This window comes from Plectropomus leopardus, chromosome 6 (assembly GCF_026936395.1).
Source record: "Plectropomus leopardus strain MGB_pleo_1.0 chromosome 6, ASM2693639v1, whole genome shotgun sequence".
NCBI lineage: Eukaryota > Metazoa > Chordata > Actinopteri > Perciformes > Serranidae > Plectropomus > Plectropomus leopardus.
The window spans coordinates 34,184,986-34,199,429 of record NC_142181.1 but is presented as its reverse complement, the minus strand read 5'-3'; the positions used below and the strand labels follow the sequence as shown (position 1 = coordinate 34,199,429).

The window sequence follows — 14,444 nt, the reverse complement described above, 5'->3', positions numbered from 1 at the left end:
AAAAGTGAAGCCAGAACACCTCAATCGCCCACAGGTGGCTGGCTGCAGTACCACCCTTTCCATGGTAGTGATTGGGACACAGGCCAAACTAAAGGTCAAAGTTCATGTTAAATAAGTTTTCCCCCAAAATGGTCTCTATTATTTAAGTGTTCATTTTTCTAAGTTTGGTTTTAATTAGTTATTTGATGCTGTAAATAGGGGATCTGACGCTATGATTGGCAGCTGTGTTTGCCAATCGGGGAACTCGGAAATCGGGAATATTTCAGAGATGGCTGCTGTGCTCCTGCTTTCCTGTAGTGTCAGAAAGTCGTAGTTTCCAAATTGGGAAGTCGATACCTGACTTTGTTGGGTTCATGTACTTTGAGGTGGTAAAGTGAGAACAACATGGAAGCAACAAAAACATGGGTTGTATTTTAATGCTAAGAGCGTTTTAACAAGAGGTCGATAGCTGATTTGAGTTTATTTATATATATTTTTTCAGATGATATATTTTCATATGATTTCATATTTAATCTAGGTCACTCTGTGTTGACAGCAGTTAACATTAATACTGTATTACACTTCACATGTGATCAAAAATGGATATTTTTTATACTCTTCTCATTGTGAATTTTCTATACCGGGCTCTAGACTGATCTGGGGTTAGCGCCCCAAATCGAGCTGCACAGGAACCTGTGAACTGAACTCTCATTTCTTCAGGAGGGCTCACATATGTTCGTCATTATTTGTTGACAGAGTATCAGTCTCTTGTGTTTTTTGCTTTGAATGTGACATATAGATCCCTATAGACGAGGCGAAACAGTGGCAGCAGCATGGTAATTGGGTAGAGGCTGAGCTGTCACTTATCATTGTTAATCTCAAAGGCATCTCATCCATCACGCCTTCTGAAAACCTGCTCCCATGCACCAGGCAACTTTTCCTGCAGGACTTAATCAATCTTGTGTTGCATCTGTAAACAGCATATCTCTGAGATATTTCCATTTACATACAAATGCTGTTCTCTGCAGCAATGTAATCTCAGCCTGGAGGAAGTTATTAATCCTTCAAACAAATAGGCTGCAGCAACTTTAGCTTGAAAACAGCCGGTGAGAGTCCAGCAATTGTATTTTTATGCTGTGAACCTTTTGTTGCGTTCACTGGTTCCTCAAAGGGCCTTAAACCCTACCTACCTTTTCAGTCTGGCTTTAAATTGAACTTTACCTATGTATTTATTGACTTCAACATTTTATTCTGTTTTACTGTTTTAATAGATGGTATGTCATTGTATTATTTTGTAATTTTTTTATCTATTATTATTCTTTGTGGTGTTATCCTTTAATTTACCTTTTAGATACTATTAAAAGTAATATTATTATTATTATTATCATATTTATTTATTTTTATCTATGGATTTTATCCTGCCTCATATAAGATAGCATTTTCTTGGTTCCCTGTTTTAATGAGTAGTCTTATTTTAGTGCTTTAATTAATTACAGTCTTGCTTTTTTATAAAGTTCATTTTTTTAAAAATGAATAAAAAAATGATTAAAAACAACAACAAAAAACGTCCACTTGGATTTAAGAATGCACCGATTTGAAATTGGTGCTCAGAGGTCACTGTGACCTCATGAAACATGTTTCTGGCCCTAACTCCAGATTTCATATGCGAAAATTTTACATAAATGTCTCAGGGACAGGTAGCAGGATGGTTAGCACTGTTGCCTCACAGCAAGAAAATTTCCAGGGTTCGAGTGCCGGCTGACCCAGGTCCTCTCTGTGTCGAGTTTGCATGTTCTCCCCCGTGTCTGTGTTGGTTTCCTGTGGGTGCTCTAGGTTTCGCAGTCAACATCAGAAACATGTACAGTAGGCTGATACACCTGTCAGTGCTCCTGACCAAGGTACTGGCAGAAAATCTGCAAGTCGGTCCCTAAATACTGCATGTGGCTGCTCACTGCTCCGTAAGGATGGGTTAAATGCAGAGGACAGTCTTGCCGTACAATGTACATGTGACAGTGAAGGATTCTTGTTTTTCTTAATAGGATATAACGGTGTAGTTCTGACATTTTTATATACAAAAGGTGAAAAGTCAACTTCATAATGTTCTGCAAAAATACTCTCCATTACTCAACATTATATCTCAGGAGTAGAAGGGGAGACATTTAGTCAGTTACTGAATTGGTGACATTTATGTGTAAACCGTGCTGATTGTAGTCGTATAAAACATGAAATATTCAGCATTACTGTTCATGATTTTATAGTTGTGACAGATGGCAGTTGCAACACAGCGTCAGAGCCTGATTTTTATAGATATCAACACAGTTATGAACAATAACTGAGTTTCATGTCTGCCACAGAACAAAGAGGAGGGCGGAGGAGACAGCCAGATGGTGAAGCTGTCCAAGCTGAACGGAGTGAAGAAGATTGAAGATGAAGGGGAGAGAAGAGAGATGATCACCCCTGCCCTCAGGGCAGCTCTGACAAAGCAAGGTGAGGAAAACTTTGGATTCAGTCCCAGATTATAGAGCCAACACAATGTATTGGAAAAAAAGATGACTGACACAACTTCAGTTTGTTTTGCAAGTTTACGAGTCATTGACTCATGTTAAACTGTCAAGCCATTTCCAAAAGAACATCTGCTAGTGGCACTGGGGACAGTGGATAATATATTCATATTATCAAGCTGCACTGCTTTGCATTGAAAAAAATAGCAGCTGCTTGTCAGCATATTCTCAACCCCTGTCCTTCCACAAGGGCAGCAAAGTTGTAATTGACTTTAAAACATGAGTTATGATTTATGTCATGTCTTAAACATCAGCAGTGAATGTAACAAACATGCACTCATTAGCAAGGGAGAGTTAAAATATTCACCTGTTAGAAAAAGTTGGATTATTGTGTTAGTTAGACTAAAACTGGACTTTTAAAATACATGTAAACTTGTTAGTCTAACTAAATTTGGACTAAATTGAATTTCTCAAAATTAGACTAACACACCTAGATAATGCGATTGGAAGTCGAGATTCAGCATTCTTTGTGCTCCTCATCCACGTTCTGGCCTCCCTCTGTTATTTTTTTACTTATAAGGAGAGGGGAAGGGCAGCTGCAAAAAAGGCGTTAAAAAATGTAAGCACTAAGGAGGGAATTCCTTTTTTTTTCATTTTTGCTGAACTTAAGCCACCTAAAAAAAACCAATATCAGTGAAAGTGTTCACTTTATTTGAATATTTTCTCCTCTTTACCTTCCACAACAGCTGATGCAGGCAGCAGTAGAGCAGCAGCTCCTCTGTTCAGCGGAGTAAAAGACTCAGAGAGAGGAGTCTGGTGTTTTGATATAATAATAATTCAGCACATTCTGTGGTCTCACTCATTTTTTACGGGTCCGTGAATGCAGCGCAGCAGGCGGAATTCTTTTTATCTCCTTCGCAGCTGAATGTCACTCATGGGATGGATAATTGATCTGTTGATACGTTCACAGCTGATCAGATCGATGGATGAGAGAAGATTTTTCAGATTTTGTAAATGAAAGAGAGTTTTAGGCCCTACAGAGTGAACGGTTTAGTTTCACTTTTAATGCGCCTGATGTTCTGCTGCTCCTCTCTGCCTCTTCTGCGCTATAAATAACCCAACGTATATATTTTAATATCGCTCCTAATTAACAGTCCTGCTCCATTGAGACTATGGCGGGAAAATTGGCAACCCACCATAGTCTTTGTTATTAATGGGAAACACTGTTTGTCCCTCCTCTACTTCGGTTAAACTTCTGAATTGACATCATTGACAAGTGCTGCATTTTTATGAAAAGTTAATTTTTCAAATATCTGCATTAGAAAAAAAAACCCAGCAAAGTGCTCAAAAAGCAGCGCTCAGCTCAGAAATTGCGCTCAGCCCCTCATTGCATTGCCGGCACTTGCTCCCATTGTAAATCACTACAACGATACACCAGCCTCAGGAAAAAAAAAAAACACTTTTTTTTTTTTTAATGGACATGACTCCTAAAGTAATGAAAATACAACGATTCTTATTTTTAAGGTGATTGTACACTGAAGAAATTATACTGATTATATTGTACTCCATTTCTGACCATTTGTCCCCCTGAATCTTACACACAGGACCTTTAAATGTGGAGTATTGTGTTAAAACTTTCTTGGAAGTTACACAAGAGTTTCAAACGATGCGTGACTTGTGCATCCATGTGATGCCAGAAAAACAGGAGCCTTCCAAAGCACCAATATTATTAAGACAATGCCAAAACTTTCATCCTTCATTCTTTTATTGCAAATAAAACAAACCGTCTGCCAGGAGTGACTGGTGCCAACATAACCACCATGAAGCAGGTCAACATTTGGTCAAATGAAGTGAAGTCTTGCTCACATAGTCCTATTTATAGCGTGTTGTGTAAGCTAACAGCAGGGGGGTTACTGGCATGGGTTGTACTAATGAATGGACTAAATAGAGAAGAAATAGTAAAATGTTTCAAAATGAACTAATGAGTCAACAACAGACACTCGGAGGCTTTCAGAGAGGCAAACACCTTCACAGAGAACATATGGACACACTACACGAAGCTTCATTTACCAAAACACAAAGTGCAATATAGAAATATTGAGCCGAAACCCTTTAATGTCCTGCCCAACCGGCCAGTAGAGCACATTTTGGGTAACTATATCATAATGAAAAATGTGTCAAATATGACTCAACCTGATTGAGCTATCGCTGCTAATCAGTTTAGTTGTGTTATGCTAAAAAAATCCACCATCTTTATTCAACATTTTATCATTTCGGAGGTCTTACTAACCAGATTTACGTAACTTTATACACATCAATTGTTTGGTAGAGCATGTTTACAAAAAAATATTTGACCTTTATTATATTTCTATTTTTTTGTATAAATAAAGTTTATGCAAAAAAAAAAAAAAAAATCTGATAAGGGTAAAATCATTTTTTAAAAACATGCTCTACCAAGTGGTTAAAAGTAGTGAGGCCAAGCTAATAAAATTAAAACTGACTATTTGCTACAAAAAACAACAGCTTTTGAGCACTCATTCTTGTTGAATGATTCATTTAATGTTATCCATTATATTTTGCTGAAACAATTATTGTCAGTCTAATTTACTTTAGTGTTTAAAGCCATGCTCAACCAAAGGCTTGATTTGTGGTAAAAACAAAAAAGTAGTGATGCTAAAATAATTCGTTTATAGTTTGTATGAAATAAATAAAAAGGATGAATATTCACTGTTGTTAATAACGTATATTTAATATTTTCTCTTAGATCAGTGTCATTTTGCACCATTTTTGAGATGTTGTCAAAGTAATGGTAAATATCTAGAACCAATATGTGGAAATAATACTAGTGCTGCTAATACCACTAATTCAATGGTAACAAATATGTTGGTAAACTAAAATATTACCAGCAAAATAACAGTACAAGGTTTCTATTTTTATTTATTTTTTTCATCTGTTTTATAAAATGACTGGCATCTCAGGTTCTTATTAAAATATTTTCACTAATTCAATAATGCAGTAATTTCATATATTATTGAACCAAATTTCAACATTTTAATAATAAAAAAATGAATACTGGGGAGCCTGATGGATCTGTGGATAGTGCGACGCCCCATGTACAGAGGCTGCGTCCTCGCTGCAGCGGCTGCGGGTTCGAATGCAGCCTCGGCCCTTTGCTGCATGTCTCCCCCTCTCTCTCCCCCTTTCACGCTCACACTGTCCTGTCATTTAAAGGCAATAAAAGCCCCAAAATATAATATTTAAAAAAAAATAAAAAATACTATGTTGAAAGTGATTGCCTGACCATTAGAGTTATAATGTGAATAATCAGAGATATTTCAGTGAGTTAATGTCTAAACCTCAAAAAGGAGACGATCTTACTTGCTTCAAATCAAACAAGCTGACAAAACCCTAACCCTAACCGTAACCCTACCCCTCAGACACAGGCGATTACAGTCCATAAATCTGATTGCTGAATTTATGAACACTACCATGTTGACTGCAGGTCGGAGTAGCTTTGTTGAGGTTTTAGAGTGGGGGCGGAGAGAGATGCAAGTCTCTTGGGAATGCACCCTGAGGAAAGGAGGAGGCAGAGACACTAATTGGACTGCAATGCATCATTAAGTGCCATTAGACAACACACGTTCCCCGGCTCCACACTTTTTCTCATGTGGCACCTCTGACCAGCTTTAATTGACCAATTTCCCTGTCAGAAATGTTAGAAACAAAAAAAAAGGCTTGAACACGGGATGCAATCCCAGCAGCTGATAAACGTAATCCTAAAAGCGGTTACTTCTTTCAGTGAGCATGCCAAAGTAATTAGCATTTAATGCCAGGAAACGGTATAGACGCACCATTTGCAATTTTCTGGGCTGATTCTGATTTCTTAAAAAGTCTGACCTGTGATTTTGTTTTGTTCTAAGAACTGAAATTAACAGCATACACAGACATATTTGAATCTTTTTTTCTTTTACAAGAAATAAACTTCTAAATCTACTTTGGTAAAACTGTAACCGGACCAAGTACCAAACTAAGTTAGACTGCTCAACTCTGAGTTTTTATTCACTATAACTAACGTTTCCCGAGGAGCGCTTGGCAGTTTTAGCTGCAAAATTAACGCTTTGGTGGACAATGGGGACTTAAGATGAGCTATTTATATCTACATTTGCAGCAGGCCCTCGTCTGCAAAGTCCAGCATGTTGTACCACCATGTTTTTACGGTAGTGCAGTCCAAACAAACCAAATACTGGCTCTGGATAGGGACATTCGTGATTTTGCTTTGGCCGCTGTAGGTAGCATCCCCTCTGCTACGAATCAAACAACATCCTGAACGTCAGGATCGATCAGAGGAAAAAGGTGAGCACATATTAGCAGGTGCTGGGCTAGTGGTTAGTTTATGATGAGCATTGGAGAAACGCAGATTTTTAACATGAAACTGCCTAAATGGTGTTTTTACAGGTTTGAATCACCTGACCGTTAGATGCCACTGAATCCAGCACACTGTGGCTTTGAGAAAATAGAAACTTAAAGCTAAATGCTAACCTTTTCAGACACTTTTTCAGCAGAAGCTATTTTTCAGAGATAACAGAGAAAGGAGAAACAGACAGACCTTTCTTTTCTTCTCTCCGTCCACCTCCCCCTCACTTTGGCTCCATCCTCTCCCCTGACACGTTGAAGGACACAGAGCCATCGGAAATCAATTTCCCTAACAAACACAGGAGGGGAAATGTTGCTCACATTAAGGTCATTAATGGCTAAATAAACTGCCAGTGGCTCAGGTTCCTTGCTGTGGTTTCCAGTCTCCTTATATATTGTTATGTGTCTTGCAGTTGCTGGGAGCAAGGTTAGAGGAGGACATGAGGCATTTTCAGGTGGAAAAACAAATTTGATGCTGGGTAGCATGCTTTTGCCCCAAAGAGAAAAAGGCACAACAAACATAAGGTGTTCGGGCAAGAAAGAAATTGAATTCTGGGTTTGTAGTTTGAGTGATTTTTCTGCGTCATAAAAGAACACCTGATCAATGACAAGCTGTTTCATAGAGGTATTAAATCAAAAACAAGCATTTTTTTTTTTTTTTTTTTACCGTCTAGCCTTTTCTAATGCTATTCTCTGATGAATAACATTTGTGTTTGACTCATCCAGCATCAAACCTGAGATCTGTGAGAGCTCATACACACCCCGGACACAAATCCCCTACTGTGTTTTAATTGGATGTTTCAACTACAAGGCTTTAATAACAAACACATAAGGTTTCAAAATAAAGCGCTCCCACCTGAATTCCACGTCAGGCCTTCCTCCACTGCACGGCTTAACTACAAAGTCTTTTTAAACACTGCGACTTTAAAAGTGAGCCCTTCTTGATTCCCGACATAAGCAATCCAAATATCTTGTCCTGTTTTTTCTTGGGCAGATTTTGTGATGCAGGTGAGGCTGTTCTCTTTGACAGACATCACAGAGGAGGAAAAAAAGCCTCCACCTGAGCGTGGCCATTCGTAGCCAGTGGTATCAGGTCATGGTAATATAAGAGGATAGAGAGGCAGACTTGTGAAGAAAGTGTGTTTGGAGCACTTTATCCTCCTTTTGTGCCGAAATCCTAAACCATATCGCCTCCTTCCTGCTGTTGACGTGCCCTTGAGTTGCTGCCAGTCGTTTTATTTGAGATGTTCAGAGGCCTCACAGAGGACTGAAAACGACTTTGTGAATTTTGAGCTGGGTTTTGCTGATGCACCACTCAAAGAAAATTTGATCTCCTCCTTTCTATGTTTTGAAAAAAATATTTCACTGCTTGAAAGTTGGTTTTTCAAAAAACTTGGCTGTCAATCAAGTAGAAAGATGCAGATACTTTTGAAACTGGTGCTTCATGACCACAGATAACAGAGGAAAAGGACAGTTTTGCTCAAGAAGTAGATAACCTACAAATACCAGAATGCTCTGCACGACACAAGAGCAATTAATGCTCCCACCGGTGGTCGATGTAGTTTACCACAGTTCATGTAAACATACTACCCATATTTTTATGTTTTAAAGCTGGTTGAAAATAGGGGAAGTATCCCTTTCAGGAAACCTTGCAAATACCGGACCAATCAAGGTCAAAGAATTTCTACTGAGTCTAACTGAACATCAATTAAAAACTAAATGTTCATTAACTATACATTTCAGATCTTTTATCCTAATTGGCAAACCCTGCCAAGAAGATTATATTGTTTTAAAAACATACTTGAACATAGAAATCATCACAGTATGCGGTGGTTTTCACTTCATGCTGCGCACACTCCTGTGAAGTGCACGCAAATTTTAGCGGTAAGCTAATGGTAAGCTAAAATGTTTTCTGAAAACATTTTAGGTGAGAAAAGGGCGGTGCAGTAACACAATCTTGATTTATAAATCGACATTGACTCATTTTACCGTCTAAGTGGATTTTGGGGGAGAGAGGGGTGGGTTTGTCTTTCAATGCACTCTATGCTATTTGTGTCCGTGGTGGCGGCATAGTTGGCGGGCAGTACGAAGCAGAAGTACAGCCTGCGCTGTTGCTTGAGCGTCAGCAAAACTTCACCAGATGATGGTTGGTTTTTTTGTTGTTGTTTGTGTTTTTACTTTTTTTTTTTTTTTTTAAATTTACAGGACTTTTCTTGCCAAGTTGCTCATAATGCTTTTTTCCCATGTTTTTCAAAGAATTCAACCACTTTTTTCAGGTTTCAACGATTAAAATGCTGGTGACAAGTGTCTGAATGCAGCACATGAAAACTGATGACAATCCAGGTGTTAAAGGGTTAATCTCACTCGTTCTATGTCTTTGTGTGCAGGATACAAACTGATTGGAAGCCACTCAGGAGTGAAGCTCTGTCGATGGACCAAGGTAACAAAATTTACTTTTCTCAACCAAGTATTTGACTTTTTATGTATCTGAATTCATAGTTCCCATTAAAGGTTGTTGTTTCTGTTGGTTAGTCGATGTTGCGAGGGAGAGGAGGCTGTTACAAGCACACATTCTATGGTATTGAGTCCCACCGCTGCATGGAGACGACCCCCAGCCTGGCCTGTGCCAACAAGTGTGTCTTCTGCTGGAGGTATGTACCTGAAGGGTAAAGCCACTGCAGAGTTTCACAGACATTAGATCAAACTAATAGACCAAACAGAGCGTTTTTTAGCAGCCTGGGGCAGTGCTTTATAATGATTTCAATGAGAGTGAAGCTTTTTCATTGCTGCTTTTGTGTCACTGAGCGTCTTACATTTTTGCAGGAGTGTCCTGAATGTCTTGAGTTGAATAAACTTCATCTCAGAACTGAGCCGCTTGAGTTTAAGTCTGAACCTGGCCCATCCGACATCATCACAGAAAAAAAACGCAGCTTTTTGGGACATTCCACATTTTAAGATTTTTTTGCAATTTGTGGGACATTTCTTGACAAGATGGTCAATCCCCCCCCCCCCCCACCAAAATCAAATTTTCTTGGGTTTCAAAGGATGAAATAGCTTGTGAAAGGCATCTGAATGCAGCACAAGAGAAGTGATGTCAATCCAGGTTTCAAAGGGTTAACAGTTTGGTTTTATGGGTTTCTGTTTTGCCATATGCTTTTACTGATTATATAAACACTTTAAATGAAAAGCAACATTAAAGTGTTCAGCTGTTACTTTTACTGAAACTTGAATAGGTTGTTGAGGATTGTGTTTTTCAAGAGTGCAACATATGGCTGCTTGAAGTGCAATCTACCACAGTGAGGAAGGATATGAGTTTTAACTGCATTTAGGGAATATTGAACATGCAGTTCACTCACACATTGAGCGCTGATCTCTCAGTGGCAAACAAGTTCATGATTTACATGCAGAAGACTAATGACCAGCATAACTGCAAGACCTAAAGGTGGACGCTGATTCATCACAACGTTGGCGACAGACAAGGCCCGTTATTGTCCTCGAGTTCCTTTTGAAAAGGTGACTGTTGCTGCTAAAGGTCACTGTCAAAAAGTGCTGTGGTTGACTGCCTCTCTGTCACCACAGATATGCCAGCCTCCTTTCAGGCAGCTATGAGGGACGACAGGAAGTAAGCAGTTTGAGGGCACAGATTTATTGTTGCAGCTGCCCTTGCAATCCACCTCTTTGTAATAACAGGTGCAATTAAATTTGATGTGCACGGCTGGTGTGTGTGGTGTGAGTGTGTACATATGCATGGAGCAGACTGCCTGAAATCTGTGAAATCTGAGGATTTGCTGTTGCAGCTTGACATCACACATAGACAGTCAGGGGGTGTCATCAAAGGAGGTGCTTTTTTTTTTACAGTATGGTGCATTATTTCACTTGATGTTGTTACAGTGTGAGAATATGGACAACCTTTATAATTCACTTTAAGTTTATAATAGGGCTGTTGCAATAATTGCAGTAATGCCATTCCAAACTGTTGACAAGTCAACAGCAGGGGATGAAAATCAAGTGCCACAACTGTTATGTTCGTGATTTTTTCTTTTCTCAGTTTTTTTTTTTTTTGCTAATATTTACACAAACCTCAAAAGTGTGACAAGGCACTAAGCAACTATGATGCAGTGACTGCTGCAAGAGTAAAGACAGAATTTTCAAGTGCTGCAGACGCTCCTCGCCGTCACTATGTGGGCTTCCATTAACCCTGCAGTTGCACAAATTGAAATTGCCCATATAAAATACACCTAATGGAACTGGTCAGTTTGCAAAAAGGTTTTTATGCTCACGCGGCAATATTTCAGGCAATTCAAAAAAGCCACATTTTTTTTGTTATTTCTAGGTCACATGATGCTATGGCTATGTGCTTGTCAGTAGGAACTGACTCCTTCATGATGCAGCAGGAGCTACAAGAGCTATAATTGCATCACATAACTCTTCAAAAGTTTAGCAGATCATCAAGAAGTTTTGAATCCACAATTTTCTGTGAAATTGTGGACTATCACTTCCCAGAAATCCCTCAGATGTGGTCGCTCCCACGTATAAGGCCTTTCCATTATCACTCGCATTACACGTCTACGTCACCCTTCGATTAAGCAATATTGCAAGAGACGGAGTGCTTCTTTAGTGTTTATCATCACAGCTGTGATTCGGTTGTAGGCACAAGGCCGCAGCATTCCAGCGTTTTGGAGCATAATGGCTAAAAGTAGAATCACCATGTTTTAGTTCTACTCTGTGGAACAGCTACAACAGAAGAACAGAGTTATAGTGTGGTGCAAAGCCATGCATTGCCTCCTAAGAGTCTAAGGAGTGATTTTAAGTTATCTGCTGTTATTTCTTATCTGTTTATCTTTGTGTTCCACTAACAGACACCACACCAACCCAGTGGGCACAGAGTGGCGCTGGAAGATGGACCCTGCTGAGAAGATTCTGCAGGATTCACTGGAGAAGCACCAGAGCATGATTCGACAGTTCAGAGGTTCGTCCTTCAGCACGTCCTGTTCCTCCTCTTAGTATAACAACTCTGTGTCTCTTGCAGTCTGTCTGGACATCAGCTGTGTCATGAATTTTAATCCCTCTTGTAGTTATAAACATTACAGCAAACACAACACAACGTCTTTGTCATGCACACTTTGCATCTTGGTTTTATGGCTCATGACCTCATACCTTTATGCGTAATGAAGCAGAGTGGAGATCTGATGCTCTGTCTGCTGTTCCCTCTCAACTCTGCTTTACTGCCTCTCAACACACACATACACACACACATTTAATTTCCCCATCTGGCACCTCCATTGTGTCACAACTCTTTATTTTCCCAAAAGTCATCAACTTTTGAGCTGTAGCATTACTTGGGATCCTGTTGAACACCAGCTAAACTGGAATTACAGTATGTTATGGTTTATAATAGAAACATTAGTGCTGCAGCCACATTTTTGGGCTCCAATAACACTACTTGTAGTAATACATGAGGGACTTATTTTCCCTGGCTGCTCTACCAGCGTTGGCTGAAGATAACATGTTACACGCCCAAAGCTCAGTGAAAACAGGATTTAGTGATCATCCTGTAAGTATTCCCTCAGCAGACTTTTCTCTGAAAGGTTTTGAGATATGTTGTCAAAATGCTGACATTTATTAAAGCAAACAAACACTGACTGGAAAAGTGTTTGTATTCCAGATGGATTTAAGTGTTGCAAACAAGATCTTCACTGCAGCCAATGTTTATTGTTCTAAAAAAATAATGTTTTGGTATGTTTTTGAATTGAAGAATAAATCATTTAAAGGGGCTATATGTAAGATCTGTGCAATTTTAATTTAACACATTCATTAAATGAACTAACCCTATCACCAGTGTGAAGAAGTAACACCTTTGACATTATGTCCAGGATGCCTATGTGTTATATTGTAGAGAAATCCACTGCTAGGCAGCCAGGGTCGGGCTGTCCCTTCTGTAATAATACATCCTGGCCTGAGAGGCAGCAGTGACTCACTGTAGCCTCTAGTGAGCCACAGGAGAGGATGAACAAGTTGAGCCAGCTGGTGTTGTGTCGAAGTGCGTTCCCTGTCGAATAGTTCCTCCCCCGTGTTTATGTGTAGCGCCCCCCTTGGTGGTCATGGTTAGGGTTAAGGGTTCGGATCAGGTTTAGGTGGAGAGGAAACATATCGACGGGGAAACAGTCCTCAACACAACACCTGTCGTCAACACCAGTCAATGGATACAGCGTAGAAGTTACAGTCTCAGTGAATTAGGGAGTGTGTCAGAAACACCACGATGGCAGAAGTGCCAGAAAAATGACCGTTATCCCCATTACAAGCAGCAAAACTAGTGTAAACAATGGTGTTATGAGTTGCCTTTATTTATGAGTTATAACTCTAAATTGCGGTTGTATGAACACAGTAGCAGAACATCATTTAAAGGGTGAAATACTGCCCCCCATATGGTTGGACTGGGTGGCTGGAAGTTTCAAATAGCTCTTTGAAAGGACCAGTGTGTAGGATTTAGGGGGATATATTGTCAGAAATTAAATGCAATATGATATACTAAATATGTTTTATCACTTGAAAATAAGAATCATTGTGTTTCCATTACCTTAGAATGAGCTGTTTATATCTACATAGGTGGCAGGTCCTTGTCTACAGACATCACCATGTTGCACCGCTATGTTTTTGCAAGAGCTCAGAAAGGACAAACCAAACACAACCTCTAGATTGGGCCATTCCAGTTATTGTATTGGTCACCATAGTTAGCAGCCCCTCTTTGGAAAAATTATTAAACTACGTTATTAGTTATTAGTAGATAAAACTGGAAAAAACAATATTTTAATGTGTTCAATACACTGAAATAATGAAAAGCCACGTTTTACCAAGTTGCCTATGTCACAGTGCTGCCTTAGAGATATACAAACTCCAACTCCAGTGAAGTTGGGACATTGTGTAAAACGTAAAAAAAAACAAAACAGAATACAACGATTTGCAAATGCTTTTCAACCTATATTAATTTGAATACGCTAAATGACAAGATATCTAATGTTCAAACTGATAAACTTTATTGTTTTTTTGCAAATATTCACTCGTTTTGAATTTGATGCCTGCAACATGTTCCAGAAAAGCTGGGACAGGTGCATGTTTAATGCTGTGTTACATCACCTTTACTTTTAACAACACTCAATAAGCGTTTGGGAACTGAGGAAACTAATTGTTGAAGCTTTGTAGGTGGAATTCTTTCCCATTCTTGCTTGATGTATGACTTCAGTTGCTCAACATTCCGGGTTCTCTGTTGTCGTATTTTGCACTTCATAATGTGCCACACATTTTCAATGGGAGACAGGTCTAGACTGCAGGCAGGCCAGTCTAGTACCTGCACTCTTTTACTACGAAGCCATGCTGTTGTAACGTGCAGAATGTGGCTTGACATTATCTTGCTGAAATAAGCAGGGACGTCTCTGAAAAAGACGTTGCATGGATGGCAGCATATGTTGCTCCAAAACCTATATGTACCTCTCAGCATTAATGGTGCCTTCACAGATGTGCAAGTTATCCATGCCATGGGCTCTAACACACCCC

At 39.3% G+C, this 14,444-nt stretch overlaps 1 protein-coding gene across 2 annotated transcripts in view; it reads left to right on the top strand.

Annotated features, from left to right (window-relative positions):
* tyw1 (tRNA-yW synthesizing protein 1 homolog (S. cerevisiae)) overlaps window positions 1-14,444 on the top strand; it is an 83,585-nt gene that overhangs the window by 19,060 nt on the left and 50,081 nt on the right. For both annotated transcript variants that reach the window (XM_042487317.2, XM_088079325.1), the window contains exons 8-11: window positions 2,334-2,466; window positions 9,281-9,333; window positions 9,426-9,544; window positions 11,753-11,862. In XM_042487317.2, the coding sequence (XP_042343251.2) occupies window positions 2,334-2,466; window positions 9,281-9,333; window positions 9,426-9,544; window positions 11,753-11,862 (415 nt within the window). The remainder of the gene's footprint in view (window positions 1-2,333; window positions 2,467-9,280; window positions 9,334-9,425; window positions 9,545-11,752; window positions 11,863-14,444) is intronic.